General features: G+C 45.8%; 1 protein-coding gene across 1 annotated transcript in view; it reads right to left on the bottom strand.

Moving 5' to 3' along the window:
• MAP2K1 (mitogen-activated protein kinase kinase 1) overlaps positions 1 to 17,247 on the bottom strand; it is a 40,867-nt gene that overhangs the window by 1,390 nt on the left and 22,230 nt on the right. The window contains exons 4-9 of the mRNA XM_033167991.1: positions 15,322 to 15,399; positions 14,245 to 14,296; positions 4,511 to 4,635; positions 3,534 to 3,741; positions 1,708 to 1,772; positions 89 to 150 (exon numbers count right to left, since the gene is read on the bottom strand). Coding sequence (XP_033023882.1) covers positions 89 to 150; positions 1,708 to 1,772; positions 3,534 to 3,741; positions 4,511 to 4,635; positions 14,245 to 14,296; positions 15,322 to 15,399 — 590 coding nt within the window. The remainder of the gene's footprint in view (positions 1 to 88; positions 151 to 1,707; positions 1,773 to 3,533; positions 3,742 to 4,510; positions 4,636 to 14,244; positions 14,297 to 15,321; positions 15,400 to 17,247) is intronic.

Raw genomic sequence — 17,247 nt, 5'->3', positions numbered from 1 at the left:
ATTTACTAGTGTACCCAAAACAGACTTTGAAAAACACACGTAAAAAAACGTTTCCTCTGAAAATAAGCTGCTCAAGAACTGAACTCACCACTTGTTCACGAAGTCCTGGAATTCTGGACTGAAGACTCCACTGGGAAGCTTTGGAGGAGGCTGGGGGGGGGGCGGAATATGGCAAAGAGATGAAAGCAAGAAGAATAAACATTGCAACAGTATAACTCCCGAAACTTGCAGTTTATTTAATGGTTCTTTAGAAAGGCATAAAAAGGATGCAGTTGAGTTGAAGGGGTTTTAAGCACTCTCTTGACAAATAAGGCATTCACATGTGTGACATCAGAGAAAGGTCCAAGAGGCATTTTGCGTGGTGTGAAGGGGCTGACATAATCAGTTTGTTCAAAACTCCACCCACATACAAACATTAGCTGCCTTTTGAGACCGGAAGCACAGATTTAGTGTTGGCAGGCAAACTGGGGTTTTTTTTTTGGGGGGGGGGGAATACACATGCTGACAATGTCAAAGGACATGTTCATGGCATCAAGTGTCTAAAAGGGGTTTTACTTTTAAATTGCACACAAGAGCACATTTGTGAGTCACCAAAAGAAGTGCATAAAAGCTATGGGGTGGGCGGGCGTGCATGCATGTGTGCATCATGTAATGCAGTGTTTTTCAACCTTTTTTGGGCAAAGGCACACTTGTTTCATGAAAAAAATCACGAGGCACACCACCATTAGAAAATGTTAAAAAAAATTAACTCTGTGCCTATATTGACTATATATAAAGTAATTCTCTTGAATTTTTCAATTTTTCCCACGGCACACCAGGCAACATCTCGCGGCACACTAGTGTGCCGCGGAACAGTGGTTGAAAAACACTGATGTAATGCATACAGTGACTCTAAGCCCCAGAGTCTCAGGGCTGGAAATCAGGACTCTGAAAGGGGGAATAAAACACCGATCCTAATGCAGTGGTGCTTTTGCATGACAAGGTATTAAAACAAGCGAAGGCAATGTGCAGCCCTCTCACATTTGCAAACCCTGGGATGGTCTCTCTTGGATGCTGCATCCTGGAAAGGCAGTGTTTCAATATCTTGCAGCCCTTTTGTTTCGGGCTTGCCAAATGATTGTGGGTCCAAAAGTGCAATTTTTTAGGCTCCACATGACTTGAACATATTAGGCTTGGGATTGGCACCCTCCCCTCTTTCCCAGGGGAAATGGAACAGCACCACAACTGGAGGAGGAGAAAGATGGAGGATCAGGCCTTCCTGGAGGGGGTGCTGCAAAGGGTTCCCTCTCAGCCCCAAAACTGGCAGAGATTGTGGGGAAGAAGCCCCCGGAAGCAGCTTGTCTCACTTGAGTTAACTGGATTCTAAAGCAGGGGTGGGGAAACCTGTTCAGCCAGAGGGCCACATTCACTTCTGGGCAATCTCCCGAGGGCCACATTAGACTGAAGGGCAGGGCAAAAGTGGGCAGAGCAACAGATGTGGATTTTGCCCAGGTATGGGCACTGGGCTGGCAAGTGAGAAGCATAATCGGAGTTCAAGGACACATCCGAGCAGGACAAAAACACCCTGCATGTGAAGTAGAGCCCAGGTACGAGTGGGGCCTGTGGCCTGGAGAGTTCCAAGGGCCAGATAGAATGGCTCGGGGACCACATTTGGTCCTTGCAAAACTTGCCAAGATGCAAAATACAGAGTGATAGCAGCTGGCTTACCTCGTTGACAATATAGTCTAGGAGTTCAAATATAGCCATTGGTGGTCTGCTGTCTGAGCCATAAGCTGAAAAGTCACGACAGAGGTTGGAAGTTAATGAGACAACTCATTTCTCTTTCTAACTTTCTGTTGTTGTCCCTACCTTTTCTAGTAAGTTCTATTACCCCCAAAGCCATCGGTGGTTTTCAAATACTCATATGAAGTCCAGATATTCCCATGATTACAAAATGAGCACTGAGGTTTTGTTCTTCATTGCTGCTTTATTTCTTTTTTAAAAAACAAAACAACAACAACAACAACAACAACAATGCTGTCTGAAAGAAACATTTGGCAGTAGCTAGGTACCTCATTTCCTTAGTTCAGCCTTCTCCAACCTGGTGCCTTGCAGCTGTTTTGGAACTACAAGTTCCATCAACCCCAGCCAGCATATGCTGGCTGAGGATGATGGGAGTTGTAGTCCAAAACAAAGGCTGCTTTAGTTACAGTGAGCCCCTTGTGAAACGGGAAGCAGTCAGGAAAGAGGTTCCATTAATCTGAAAATAACCATGTCTGCAGAAGAAGCTCTGAATTAAAAAAAAAAAGTCTTCCAAGCGCCCCATTATGTCATAATTACTCTTGAGGAGAAGTTTGTGCAGTTTTTGCAGCCTCAATTTATTTATGTCTATTTATCTAACAAGGTTTATATACAGCTCGGACAACTAAAACCGGCTTAACATGAAGCAATGCAAAATACTGATTAAAAAAAATACTGATAAAAATCCAGCGTTAAGAACAAGCAGGCATAAAAATTATCTAAGTAAATAGATAGACACCAGCAGTCTTTTTAAAATGAAAAATATACATACATAATAATGGGTAGGTTTGCCTAAAACGGGCAGGTGCTGAAAATAATGAGGCACTGAGCTAGGAAGCTGCATGATGACCGGATTGCTGAAACACCATCCAGCAAAAGAAAATTATTCCCCAAAGTTGTGCTCAATTTGCCATCACACAAATGGCTACCAGTACTTTATAAATGAGTCTCAACTCCTATCCCGAGGAGAGTATAATTACACTTTGGGGAAGGGCCATAGCTCAGTGGCAGAGCATTTGCCTTGCATGCAGAAGGTCCCAGGTTCAATCCCAAATGGCATCTCCAGGCAGGACTGGGAAGTGTCCCCACCTGAAATCCTGGAGGCCCACTGCCAGTCAGTGTAGACTGAGATAACTGGACCCATGGTCTGATGCAGTATAAGCAGCTTCCTTTATTCCTAGGTATAATGTCTTCACCAAACCCAAGAAGGCCTCTATACAGAGACCAGCTCTGGGATGATGCCATGGTCTTCCTCCCTGTGTTCACTGACATGGTCCTCCTCCCTGTGTTAAACTGGACAGCTTACACCAGGGGCATGAAGAGGGAAAGTTTGCTACAGAAAGAGGGATCTTGGGTCTAGAGAGAGAAAGACAGCATAAATGACACCAGCTTGCTGACCACAAGACTGCCGCATTGTGAACTCTCCTGTTGCCTTTGTAGAGCTTTCCCTATAGGCAACAGAACCTTGGAATTTGGGTGGGTTTAGGTGAATTTCCAGATTTCCAGGCCCTGGGCACAGAATGCATCAGCCAATACAGTGGTACCTCTAGTTGCGGACATGATCCGTTCCAGGGTGCCGTTCGCACCCCGAGAAGTCCACAACTAGAGCGGCGCTTCTGCGCAAGCACGGAGCGCTATAGAGCAATTCTGCACCTGTGAAAAGCGTGCGGCAAAACCCGGAAGTATACACTTCGCAACCCGAAAAGCCACAGCATGAAGCAAACGCAACAAGAGGTATGACTGTATTATCTTACCGCTCATCGGCCGGCTGGGTGTTCTTTGCCTTGGGGATGCCTCAGAGACGGGAGAGTCGCCCCCTATGGGGCAGCCGAACATGAGTTCCAGCTCCTTCGAATCAGGTGGGGGGATTGGATACCTGCCGATGGCCATCTCGACCAGGGAGAGCCCCATGCTCCAGATGTCTGACTGGACCGAATAGTGAGTCCCTTGTAGTCTTTCTGGCTACATGCACAAAAAAACCCACAAAAGATAAGAACAGAAATAAATCTAAAAGCCCGAGACAGGGGAAATTTGCAATGTAAAAGAGAGCAAACCCCTGGCATGTGTGGCGAAGAAAACAAAATGAAGGAAGGCGTTTTAATTCTGCTTAGTCAGGCAGGCCCCTTTTCTTTGGCTTTCCTTTCCCCTACAGCAGGAGACTTGGAAGCCTGCAGGACCTTCAGAAGCCTTCAAGAATGCTGCACTGCTGAAGCCTTCATAAATATCAAAGAGAACTGCCAATTTTTAGTTGTAGTTTCTGCTGCTCGGCCTGCCATCTGCTGTTAAGCCTCTATGCCACAGGAAATTACGTGGAGCTCAACTTGAAACGAGCACAGCTCCTCCACTAGCCCTCTCTGAAGCTGATCCTGGGAATAACACCAACCACAAGTAATGGGAGAGGCAAGTCAGGTCCGGCTCTGAGGAAAGGGTCAAGTTTCTCCATCTCCTGCCAACCAACCGCATCTTAAGTTCATGAGCCACGGAATCCTGGCAAGGTTTGATTCTAGCAACGTCTGTCATAACTGCGTCCCTTCCAGCACTGCAAATGGCACACGGGTCATTCTGCGGCACATACACAACTGCAGAGCACAACAATGTGCAACTGTCACACATGGGAAAAAGCACACCACACAAGGACACGGAAGCGCTCTCTGCACATGGCCATTTTGTCCTGAGTAAACTGGACCATCACAGTTTCATCATCATCATCATCGTCGTTGTCTGTACTTACGGACATGTAGGACCTTGTGCCCACAAAGGAGTTAGCCATTGAATCTATCAGTTGTCCACTGACACCAAAATCACAAAGCTTGATCTCCCCTCTAGAGTTTACCAAAATGTTGGATGGCTTAACATCTGGGAGGGGGAAAAAAAGGTGAATGGACGATATTTTAATTACTTGTTTTCCTTCAGGCATTTCTGCCTTGGTTTCTTAATCTCTGGTTCTCAGTATGTATTAAAATGAAATGAGAGGGTGGTTCGAAAACAGATCATGAATGCAACAAACCAAAAAGTGAAAGGGAGAAATGCTTCCTTAATGCAGTCTTTTCCTTTTTATAGCGCAACAGAAAAAATTAATAATAATTCCTTTGGTAATTATTCCATTTACCTCATGACATACAGGAGACAAGATACTTTGACCTCCCACACCAGCCTTGCCCAACCTGGCACCCTCCAGATGTTTTGGACAACAATTCCTGTCAGCCCCAGCTCTCATGACTATGCCAGCTGGGACCGTTGGGAGTTGTACTCCAAGTCTTCTGGAGGGCACTGGGTTGGTGAAACACCAGTTGCAGCTGCAAGTTGTCCAATTCAGAGTTCACTGGCTTGTCCAATTCAGAGTTCAGTCACATTCCATTCTGGGCAACCTTCCAGGGGCCGCATGCCAGTGGTGGGCAGGGCCAGAAGCAACAGTGGGCAAGGCAACCAATGACATTTTACCTTTGTACTGTAGTTTTATTTCTACATGCACTCACAACACCCATCTCATCCTTCATCCAGACAAGCAAGAGGCACCATCACATTTCAAGGGCACTTTCCAGTCAAGCAAAAAGAGGGCCAAGTGTCTCAGGGGCAGTTCCAAGGGCTGCATAGAGAGGCCTGAAGCCCCCATTTGGCTCGCAGGTCTGAGTTTTCCCTTCCCTGCTTTACATGGTCAGGAGTTTTGCTACAGACCAAAAACGTTCCTGGGGTGGTGCAAGCTGATCTGGTCCAAACATATCCCAAACTCAGTCCAATTATGCAATAAAGGCTCCCTGCGGATTGCTCCAAGGATGACTGAACCTAAACAGCTTGTTCATGTAAGGAAGAAACACGACTTTGAAAAGAGCGTCCTGTGCCACTTTGCAGACCAACAGTAAGATCACAAAGGACTTTGCTTCTACAGAATCCAACCCCATCCGTTTATCTAAACTTGTACTGTCCAATCAGAGCTGGAGTGGCAGCAGAGGGGAAGAGGGCTTCCCTGGTCCTGGGACTTGACAGCCTTTGTATGGGAGATCCCAAGGGCTGAGCAGAGGGGGTCTTCTGCAAACAATGCCAAATGTTCCACACAAACACTGCACACACACACAGTCCCAGACTCTCTGCCCATGGCACCCCACTGACATAAGCATTTGCAAGCTACAGCTGCTTAGACAGATGGCACAGTCAGGACACAGAATATGTCCTCTGAAACGCCAGCCTCACTGCCTGTGTGCTGCCTGTCAACAGACTTCCTCCACTCATGAGGCTTCACATGTTTTCATTCCCTCCCAAACAATTTCCCTGGATCGAAAGCAAGAATTCCCAGCTGAATTCCTACAGTCTTTTTATCATGCAGGCATGCACGGGGGGGGGGGGGGGGGGGACAAGGCTTCTTGCCTTTGCTCTTTGATTTCACAACCCCAGAGTGGTGTTATGGGACAAAAGTCACAACCTCAGAATATCACTCAACTGGGGTTCACAATCCTGTCGAGCTACACAGCATCTCTCTTTCTCTCTGTCTAAGCTACCCCACAAAGATGCTGTGAAAGAACTAAGGGAGAGAAATTATGTATGCTTCCCTAAGGTCTTTGGAAGAAAGCTGGAATTAAAAAAACAGGGTTGTATTCAACCAGATGGGCAGGATATAAATAATAAAATTATTGATAATATAAGTCACTAAATGAGCAGAACGACTTCCATGAGTTCAATGTAACTCCTTTCTCTCTTCTTTCTGGATGCTCCCCAAATCTGTTCTGGGGGTTCCTCCAACCCTCTGGGGCAGATTTGGGGTGGCACAAGGAGAGGAAGAAGTTCTGTTGCGCTTTTGGAAGCCGTTCCACACATGCAACGATTCTGCTGCATTCAACGCATAATAAAGTAAGGACTGTTTGCACGCTGTAAGGACGCTCAGTGGTTGCTCATGAGGAATCAGCCAAGTGCAGAACTTCTATAAACTAAGTTCTTTATTGTGCAGATATTTACAACGGAGCAAAAATTCAAACGTCCATCTCATCCCTCCCCAGAGTCCGGGAATGAACCCTTCCGGTTCTTTGTCCAGCAAAAGAGGCGCGGGATCCTGAACCCCCGCCTCCCCCTTCCACATCTTTCCTGTCTGCGAACTCGGGGCGTGGGAAACTGTCCCTGTTCCCTGCTTCCCCCTTGGTGCTCAGGCTCTGCGATCTCTTCACAGTCCCTGCGCCGACTTCCTGCCTCTAACTCCCCCTCCCCACTGGAGGAGTGGTCCCTTCCTGCTGAGGAGGGGGATGACGAACTGGTGAACAAAGGGGGTGGTTCCCTGTACTGCAGGCTCTCCCGGGATGCTACCTGTCATCCCTGTCGTGGGGAGGGGGGTTTCCTGACACACACCAACAGGCAGGTGGCGAGATTATTGTCAACCACCTCCCACTTCAAATTCAGTCTTGATCTACCTTTCAACATACACAAAGCATCAAAAGCAGAGGAAACTACACCCTGATCTACCTGGCATATGGATGGCTGAGTCAACAGCGGTAGTAAATAAATGTCAGGTGGACTCTGGAAAACTTGGGTTCCCCCCCACCGCACAAATAAGTGAAAACCTTTGCAAAACACCAAGTTATGGGATGAAAAACCAAAACTTGATTGTGCAAAGGGATCCAAAGCAAGAAGTTCTTCAAGCCATCATCTTTGGACAAAATTTGGAAAACATGGTGGCTGCTGGAGCCCATTGCTCATCGGACCTCTTCGGCCAACTTTGATCCACCACACTTTCCCAACAAATCTATATGAACCGAAAGCATTCGGTGAGTCTTTTGGCTTTGCAGAAATCAAGGCTCGCTGGAGAAAAACATGGTTGTCTGAACCAAGCCACCACAAGCTTACATATGCAGCCCTGCTTCCTTAAATAAAGGCTGTCTGTAACTAGGCAACTGAAAACTATTTATGAATGCTCAGGCACTGGAAGCGAATCTTTTCATCTTTTCTGCTGTAGGCGGAGGACACCACTGTAGAATAGAGCACTTATCCAGTCATTAGCAATGCATTAAGCCTCATGAAATAAGTAGGCATCTCTGCAATCAATTCTTCTGGTAAGGAGGAAAAATGGAGCCGCTGAAAAGTGGTGGAGGTTCAAGGAAGCAGCAGCAGCAGCAGCAGCCTTTCATGATTTCTACTTGCAGGGCGGGGAAAGTCAAGGGCCCAGAGTTCCTTCCTCACTTCTTCTTTTAAGAAACCTTACAGTGGACAAGAGAAAACATCACTGATGTTTCCAGAGGGTTAGCTGTGCGAAGTCTTTTGCATCTACTGGGCTTCTGTGGTGGATGGGAAAACAGTAAATCTCAAAGCCCATCTCCGTGGTACAGTTGTCACATAGGAACATCTATGTATGTTAAACCTATGTGGATGTTCATACTCGTTGAGTGATGGGAGACTGGGATCATGCCAGTTCACCCTGATCCCTTTGGTGTACCACCAAACCTTTAATCCTCAACTAATTTGCACATTTCAGCACAGAGGACTCCCATCCTCATTGGACATCAACGTCTTGTGCTACCATTATCTAGTGCTGAATAACACACTTCCAGGGCAGTGTAGCTCTGTGTGTTCTTCCGCTATGGCCTCACTCCCTGTGACAGGAGCACAAAGGATGGAAGGAGGAGTTTCCACGTTCCAACAGCACTTCCAACAGCTTCACCTGCCACCTGGAGTTCTGAGTGCCAGAATTTCATTTGCCCAAGGAGCTGCTCAAGAAAGGGTGCAGATGAAAACTGACCAGCATGTTTGGCACACCTTGGGCGATACTCAGAGCAGAAATCAATAGATGCAAGTCCATTCATTTCAGTGGATCTAATCAGAGTACTGACTGCACTGGCTATCACTCCTTGAGTTTACAGGGCACAGGCAGCTGATTTGCTCCCTGAGACATATAGGACTTATATAAACGGTAACTCTAACATGTGAAGCACAGATGAAGCCAGTGGTGGGGTGGGTGCCCGATATGGTTGGGCTGGCTTGGTCCATTCCCTTACTGTACAGGAAGTTGCTGTGTCAGTCTGCTTCATCATAATATTGGGGTTCTCCATGACACCACTGCATGTTCCTGTAGAGCTCTGGCACCAGAAATGGAGACTTCCCACAATGGAGCAGTAGGGCCAAACCATCATGTGGGAAGACTTAAAAATTATGCGACTTCTGAGCCAAGGAGATAAGAGCTATACAACCTTTAGAAGACATCTGAAGGCAGCCCTGTATAAGGAAGTTTTTCAATGTTTAATGTTTCATTACGTTTTTATATATGTTTTAAGCCGCCCAGAGTTGCTGGGGCAACCCAGTCAGATGGGCAAGGTAAAAAATATATTACTACTACTACTACTACTACCAAGGGATGTGGGTGGCGCTGTGGGTTAAACTACAGAGCCTATGGCTTGCTGATCAGAAGGTCGGCAGTTCGAATCCCCGCGATTGGGTGAGCTCCCATTGCTCGGTCCCTGCTCCTGACAAAAGCACGTCAAAGTGCAAGTAGATAAATAGGTACCACTCCGGCGGGAAGGTAAACGGCATTTCTGTGCACTGCTCTGGTTTGCCAGAAGCGGCTTTGTCATGCTGGCCACATGACCCAGAAGCTGTACGCCGGCTCCCTTGGCCAGTAACGCAAGATGAGCGCCGCAACCCCAGAGTCGGACACGACTGGACCTAATGGTCAGGAGTCCCTTTACTTTTACCTTACTACTACTACTACGGAATTTTGTTCAGTCGTTCAGTCGTGTCCGACTCTTTGTAACCCCATGGACCAGAGCATGCCAGGCACGCCTATCTTTCACTGCCTCCCGCAGTTTGGTCAAACTCATGCTAGTCGCTTCGAGAACACTGTCCAACCATCTCATCCTCTGTTGTCCCCTTCTCCTTGTGCCCTCCATCTTTTCCAACATCAGGGTCTTTTCTAGGGAGTCTTCTCTTCTCATGAGGTGGCCAAAATACTGGAGCCTCAACTTCAGGATCTGTCCTTCCAGTGAGCACTCAGGGCTGGTTTCTTTAAGGATGGATAAGTTTGATCTTTTTGCAGTCCTTGGGGTCACGAAGAGTAGAATAGGTCATGGAATAGGCTGTCCCTATTTTCACTCTCTCTCTCTCTCTTTTACATTTCAGAATTTATTATAAAGTAAAACACTAAAAAAAACCAAGGGTTACACGTTTCATGGAAAGGAGTACAATCATAAAACAATAATGTTTTATTTTCACTCTCAGCTTTCAAAGGAATCTCAGGTGGCACCCAGCTGCAATCTCTTATCTCCACTGGTCTGGTATGTGTTGAAGCTTTCACATGAATGGTCATTACAGCCGAGAGAAGGGGCAGCCCTCTTGATCACGGTAGATTTTCACCGGTACAGTTTGCATCTACGCCCTCCCAGATGAAATATTTAGCACCTGCTTCTCCGAACCTCAAGTCCCTGCATCTCGGCTGCCATAACAACCTAGTGCTTTACTGCTGCAGAAGGAGCTGGCTAAGAGCCTAAGTAAATGCAGTCAATTAGACTAATGCAAGGGTACAGTGCTAATTCTTTATACTGTAGCTCCCTTGCCAGCACCAGGGCCCAAAGGCTCTTCAGCATATTTAAGGAACTTAGCAAGAGTCAGGATCTCCAGTCCTCTGCTGTGCCTTTCCCTCTGGGAGGGTAGGTAAGTCATTCCATCTAAGGGAAGGGCCATAGTTCAGTGGCCATAGTTCAGTGGTAGAGAGTCTGCTTTGCATGCAGAAGGTCTCAAGTTTGATCCCCAGCATCTCCAAGTAGGACTGGAAAAGATTCCTGTCTGAAAGTCTAGATCAGGGTTCCCCAAACTTGGGTCTGCAGCTGTTTTTGGACAATAAGTCCCATCATGCAAATTGTAGTCCAAAACCAGCTGGAGACCCAAGTTTGGGAAACCCTCATCTAGAGAGTCACTGTCAGTCAGAGTGGATGATACTGAGCAAAATGGACCAATAGGTAGACTCTGTATTAGGCAGCATCTAATGTTCTAATGTTTGTTTTCATGTTAGGAGGTGACTGAGTGAAACACAACACACTTAAAAAATGTGAACTGTATTATCCCATATTCTAGGATACCGAAATGAGTGTCTTGCCCCTTATAACTGGGCTCTATAGGATACCATCTCACCAGGAGGTCCACACCGTTCCATACAATGCAGGAACTGGACCTTTAATGGGGTGGCACCTCCCTTTTGAAACCCCCTCCCATTAAAAGGTAAAAAAGTAAATGACCCCTAGATGGTTAAGTCCAGTCAATCTGGTTAAGTCCAGTTATTGTCTTTCCAGTGCCTACTAAAGACTTCCAGTGTTGACTGCTTGTAGCCCAACAACATCCGGAGGGCAAAAGGTTGGACAAGGCTGGGTTTCCTGCACCGTCACCCAGTGCTCGTAACAAGGCAAACAGAATAAAACCTACGAATTCCAGTTTCTTTGGGGGAAGAATGCACAGAATCACCCCCTGCCAGCTGGGTGTGTGTCCTGCATGGGCAGCCTAATCCACAGGAAAGGAGATACACAAGTGGAGAGGAATTGCACTTTTCTGCAGTTTGTGAAATGCTCTCCCCAGGGAGGCTCACCTTTAGGTGCCAGGTGAAAGCATTCAACTTCAACCAGGCCTTTGGCTGACTGACACCCGGCATCATTTTAAATGTGTTTGCGGAAAGATGGAAAGAAGAAAGAATCCCTACCAGAGAGAAATGGCAAATCAAGCTCTTGGACTACGCCAAAATGCCAAAACTGACTGGAAAGCTCAGGGACCAAGAAGACAAAAACTTCAAGAAAGAATGGGAAAATTTTTATAATTTACTTAGGAGACCACTGTAAGCAGATGAAAACATTAGCAGGATTTTAATCTCACTTGTAATGTAACAAATACTATGGACAATATAGATAGATATAAAATATAGGTTATGATATAATATGAAATTAAAAACATTGATATTAGGACCCACGGGGGGGGGGGGAAGTCTTGAGATTCAGAGAAATCTCTTTATGTGGATATGTATTTGGTTTATATCTGTGAAATCAAATTTATATCTGTGAAATCAAATAAAACGGTTTACAAAATAATAATGTGTTTGCGGGGGGAAGGGGAGTTATTGATTTGTTTTGGTTTTTGTTCTTGTTTTTATTATGTATTTTGTGTTTTTATCTTGTATTTTTATTCTGTGAAACGCCCTGAGATATTTGGATGATGGGCGTCATACGAATTTAATAAGTAAATAAATGCAATGATCATCTCAGGGTAAAGAGCGGGTGGAATTTAAAAGTTTTTAACATACTTGGCCCTGCTGACTTGAATCACCAGACCAGTCCAAGCAGCCCAACATGACTGTTCTAGCAGTTTCATATAATTCTTTTTTTCCTTAGCCTTTTAATCTCCTCTTTATCTGAGCTCTCCGGTTTTATTGATTTCCATTGTCCGAACGTCCAATAATGGCTGTCAGGAAGAGAATAAGTTGACACAAACACACCTTTGGAATATTGGCTTTTGCAAACAGCCTCCTCCAGGTTTATAAACCCCCCAGGGGTGCTTGGCTGCAGGGGATCTATGGAAGGAGGGGGTATGTTGGGACACGGACACTATTAAGGAGCTGGGGAGCTGACAAAGGAGGCGAAATTCACACCGCATCTAAAGGTGAGAATTGTTTTTTTAAAATGCGTACATTGTAGGTACCTTTTTAACCTTGAAGCAGCAAGAGAAGCGAACAAGTTGGCCTTGGAAATAATAAAATGATGCAAAGCCCCAGTCTCCTCACCCCCTCCACCGACCATGCAAACAACTCTGCAAACAAGTGTCTCTGGTGCAATCCGCACTATGCATTTAAAGCACTATCATACAGACTTCAAACATTCATGTTTCCCCCCCCCCAAAGAATGATGGGAACAGTAGTCTGCTAAGGGTGCTGGAGTAGGTTCAGAGACACCTCAAAGAGCAGCAAATTCCCAGAGTTCCCCGGGAAGAGGGATTGATTGTTGAACCACTCTAAGAACTGTAGCTCTGTGAGGGGAGTTAAAGGTAAAGGGGATCCCTGGCCATTAGGTCCAGTCGTGTCCGACTCTGGGGTTGCGGCGCTCATCTTGCTTTACTGGCCGAGGGAGCCGGCGTACAGCTTCCGGGTCATGTGGCCAGCATGACCAAGCCGCTTCTTGCGAACCAGAGCAGCGCACGGAAACGCTGTTTACCTTCCCGCTGGAGCGGTACCTATTTATCTACTTGCACTTTTGATGTGCTTTCGAACTGCTAGTGCTAGGTGGGCAGGGTCCCCTAATAACTGACCATTCCCCTACAGTTCTCAGGATCTTTTCAGGGAAGCCATGATGGTTTAATAATGTGGTATAATATTGCTCTAAGCATATGATATGGTGCAAATAGGGCCTAAAGTATGTCCTTACAATTTGTAACTGGGATTCAAGAGCAGCCCTGCTGGGGTCAGGCCCAAAGTCCAACATCCTGTTTCAAACTTCAAGCAGCTGGCTGACTCCAGGAACCTCGAAATCAAGTTTAATTTTGCTTTTTTATTATGCTTGTGCCCTGCCTTTTTCTCCAAGGGATCAGGCATGGCTCTCCCTCCCCACCCCAGACCAATTTTATCCTCACAACTCCTCCGTCAGCCAGCCTTCGCCAAAGTGGTGCCCCCACCACATTTCCCAGGACAGCACCCACAGCTCTACCCATGACACACCACACTGGGTTCCCTATCAGTAAGAGAAAACAACAGAGGCCAACCAGAGTATACTGAGAAGTAAAGCAGCTAGTAAACCTGATCTTTATTGAAGGAACTGTTGCAACAGGGTCCCCACTTGCCACACGCAGGAAGGAAGTGAACCCTGAACAATGGTGCACAAGCCCTTATATAGACTTTTAAGTTGCCCACCCTGTAGCCCAAGACCACCTCCCAAAACATCATATATACATCCCAGAAGGAGGCAGTCTACAGCAGAAATCCTGTCTGCCAGGATACCTCATAATGGTCACTGATTGCATTACCTGGTCATTCTTTTACAATAGTTAATACTTTAGTTCCTGAACCCAGGTCACAGGCTCGCCCTATTCATACACAGATACGCCCTTAAGACAGGATTTGTAAGCAAAAAGACAATGGGAAGGCTTTCCATAGTTGCCTCCCTTACTGCAGAGGAATATTTGAGGTCACTGGGAGAGTCAAAATGGCTTCAGGATTGCTCTCCCATACTATTTCAGACACATGGTTCATATGTTTAGATATGTGTGTGTTTATGAATATTTATTCTATATTTGAGACCTTAAAATTCTTTTAACACACCTCCGAATGGGCTGAGCTCAACCCTAGTTGTCCTCAGAGTAGACCCACTGAAAATTAATGGGCCTAACTTAGTCATGTTCATTAATTTCAGTGGGTCTAATATCATCCTATGAGCTGACCTCACAGACACCTACAGGTAAATGAAGCTAAAATGCATAGACAAAGGAATGCAGAATATACCTGATCGTGAAGAAGGAAGATTGCATCCTTACCTCTGTGCATGATCTTATGCTTCTCTCTCAAGTATGTTAGACCTTTTATGACCTGCATCCAAAACCAAAAGTTTCAATTAAAACAAAAAAAGGAACGGAAATGAAAAGTCATATATTGTATAAAATACAAGGGGAAATGACATTATTTCTCCTTGATTGGGGAGCCTGCTCTGCTCTGCTCTTCCTCCATGTACGAATTGTGCTTGAAATGAATTTAGAATTGCAGGACAACTCCTCAAATTTGGCTCCACTTGCTTGTAGAATACAGCAGAATTTAATTTTTTAAAAAACACAATTTGATTTTTAAAAAGCAACACACACGCCCCAAATTAAAAACACACAAGCTAAGAAGCAGTTAAAAACCAGCTGAAAACATTGTAAACAAGTAGGGCAATAAGAACAGCAACAGAACCCCCTAAACAATATCCCAACCCAAAAATCTGTTCAGCTGCCTCAGCTTTCATAGATTGAATCAGTCAGGGCCCTGCCCTCCTAGGCCAGGTGGAAAGGGAGCAGGTCTGTGGTCTTTGGATGAAGGGCAGTATACAAATTTAATTAATAAATAAAAATAAGCAAAATAAACTTTAGGGAGGTTTGGGAAGCTGTTTTCCAAGGTTGAAGTGGAGGAGACAGATGCAGAGACAGCAATGAGCATGGGGAGGGTATCTCCTTGCATCACATACTTCTCTCTCTCTCCCATCCACCTGCCCTCTGACCTCAGGTTGCATCACATGCTGGGGAACAGGAAGGACATATTAGACCACAACAAATGAGTTCTCCGTGAGTGACTGTAGTGGCTGTCCCACCCAAAAGCTGCCGCAGTCAACTAAAGGCTTCTGGTGACAATGGGACTTCTATGTGGGCTATATTTCCTGTGCCAAGTGTGTCTTTCTATAGACAGCCTATTTAAAAGGGGGAAAGCAATACATTTAGAAGCACGAGTCATAGCTGTCCATCTCATTTCAGTTTGCCTCAAGCAGAAACTTTCAACCAGCTGTCTCTGCCTTCTGGACTTGACCTGCTATCACTGACTGCATTTCGATTCCACTTGCCTGAATGCCAAAGCAACATACTTACGGCAATGCTAACTTTGCCCAGAATCTGTTCGGGGATTCTGCCAGCCTTTTTCAGGACTTGATCCAAGGAGCCGCCGTCCTATTAAGAAGGGAAAAAAATGTTTAAACATTCAGAGCGTTAATCATGTTTATCCTCAAAGTGTCAAAGACACTCTGAAAGGCCTGAAGGGGGCCGGAAAAAAGGCAGCTTGACATCTGATAGCAGAAAAGGAACAGCTGGACCATGTTTTTGATGAAATCAAATGGCAAATAGTTCTGCAAAAGGAGAGAACAAAGGAAGGCCACACAGAGCAATTTCTTACCCACAACTTGAGGACGTAAAGGGCACACAACTTCCTGTAACTCATCCCATTAACCCCTGAACTCAGGTGACACATTTAAGGTGCGTAAATAGTGATGGCATGCAGGGAAACCCCTTTCCACCAGCATGTTTCTGTGCCATAAAGCCATTATTTGCCCAAGTGTGGACGTTGGCAGGTGTGTCCCTCTTGTTACCCGCACACCCTCTAGAATTTGCACTGCATAAGATTATAGCTAAATTAACAACACATTATCTTACTTCCACGTTTCGAAACAAATTAATCAACAGGTTACTGGTCATCACACAGCATGAGAATGCAAGAGCCCTGCTGTATCAAAATGGGGCAGGGGCCTAACATCCTCTAACATCCTTTTCCCAACAGCATGTCAGCCTGTTGGGTTTTCCAGAGGCAGGGGTGCCGACTTGCCCCCCCCCCACCTGAGGTGCTGCCATCGCGCTTGCTCTTCTCCTGTGCTGCCAGGTGGAGGCTGGAGCTGCGGCATGCGGAGGGTGCCTGGCGGCAGTGGTTGAGGGGTTGGCCCCCTCAATAGGGGGGGCACGGCCCCCTGCCCCCAAATACTGGGGGACTGGAGCCCCTTGAGCCCCATATACCTGGCACCCCTGTCCAGAGGTCCAAGCAGGTCACAAAAGCAAGAGCCCTTCCCCACGGGTCCTCAGCATTTCCAGGGTATACTGCCTTTGAAAATGGAAGTTCTATACAGCTGTGGGCAGAGCATACCTTCTTCCGCCAGGCAGAATTAATTAGGTAAGGAGTGGGACACCCATGACCTGCCAAAACATGGGGGTTTTTTTGGGGGGGGGATGGAGCAAGGAAGGCAAGCAAGACATAACCAAGCAGCACTATCCTTAGACATCAGTCTTTAAAAGAAAATCTCTTCCCTTGCTTATCGGGGCCTGTTACAGAATGCAAACACACCCTTTCCAAGTTAAATATATACTGCTGTTGCTAAGAGCTGGAGGCAGAAGGGGAGAGGAACGGTGTAAGTCACATTAATGAATTAATTTTTTGCAAAGCACAACCATTTTGAGGAAAGAACAGGCTTTAAAAAGAGCCAACCTCTCTTCCAAAACACAACCCCCTCCCAATCAAAATCTTTATTTTAATTGTTTTCACAAACAGAGCCGGGAAGCGTCTGTTTCCTGGGTGGTGGAGAGGTTCGTGGTGTTCCAGACTTCCTGAAGTGCTTGATTTAACAAGGGACAAACAGTCTCTGCAGTTAATTTATTTACTAACCCTCTAACTTTCCTCTAAGGAAGAGACAGTGTGGGTGAGACGCAGGGATAAAAAAAGCAGCCCAAACAAGGAGCAGGCTGGGTGGTCCGGGACACTTTAAAGCTCCTCATCTGGGTAGTGTCATTGTGAATGGAATAGTAAAGTTATTTCATAGAACAGAATCACAGAATTGTAGAATTGGAAGGGACCCTATTATTATTATTATTATTATTATTATTATTATTATTAAATACTAGATATGCTTTTTATATCATTTTGATTCCATGGCTAGTTTAATTACTTAATAAGCTTTTTATGTTTTTAGCTAACGTTTCTTTCACGTATATTTGTTTTAATTTTTGTGAGCCGACTTAAGCCCTGGCTCTGGAGGG

Source organism: Lacerta agilis, chromosome 13 (genome assembly GCF_009819535.1).
Source record: "Lacerta agilis isolate rLacAgi1 chromosome 13, rLacAgi1.pri, whole genome shotgun sequence".
Lineage (NCBI taxonomy): Eukaryota > Metazoa > Chordata > Lepidosauria > Squamata > Lacertidae > Lacerta > Lacerta agilis.
This window is presented reverse-complemented; position numbering and strand designations above follow the sequence as displayed.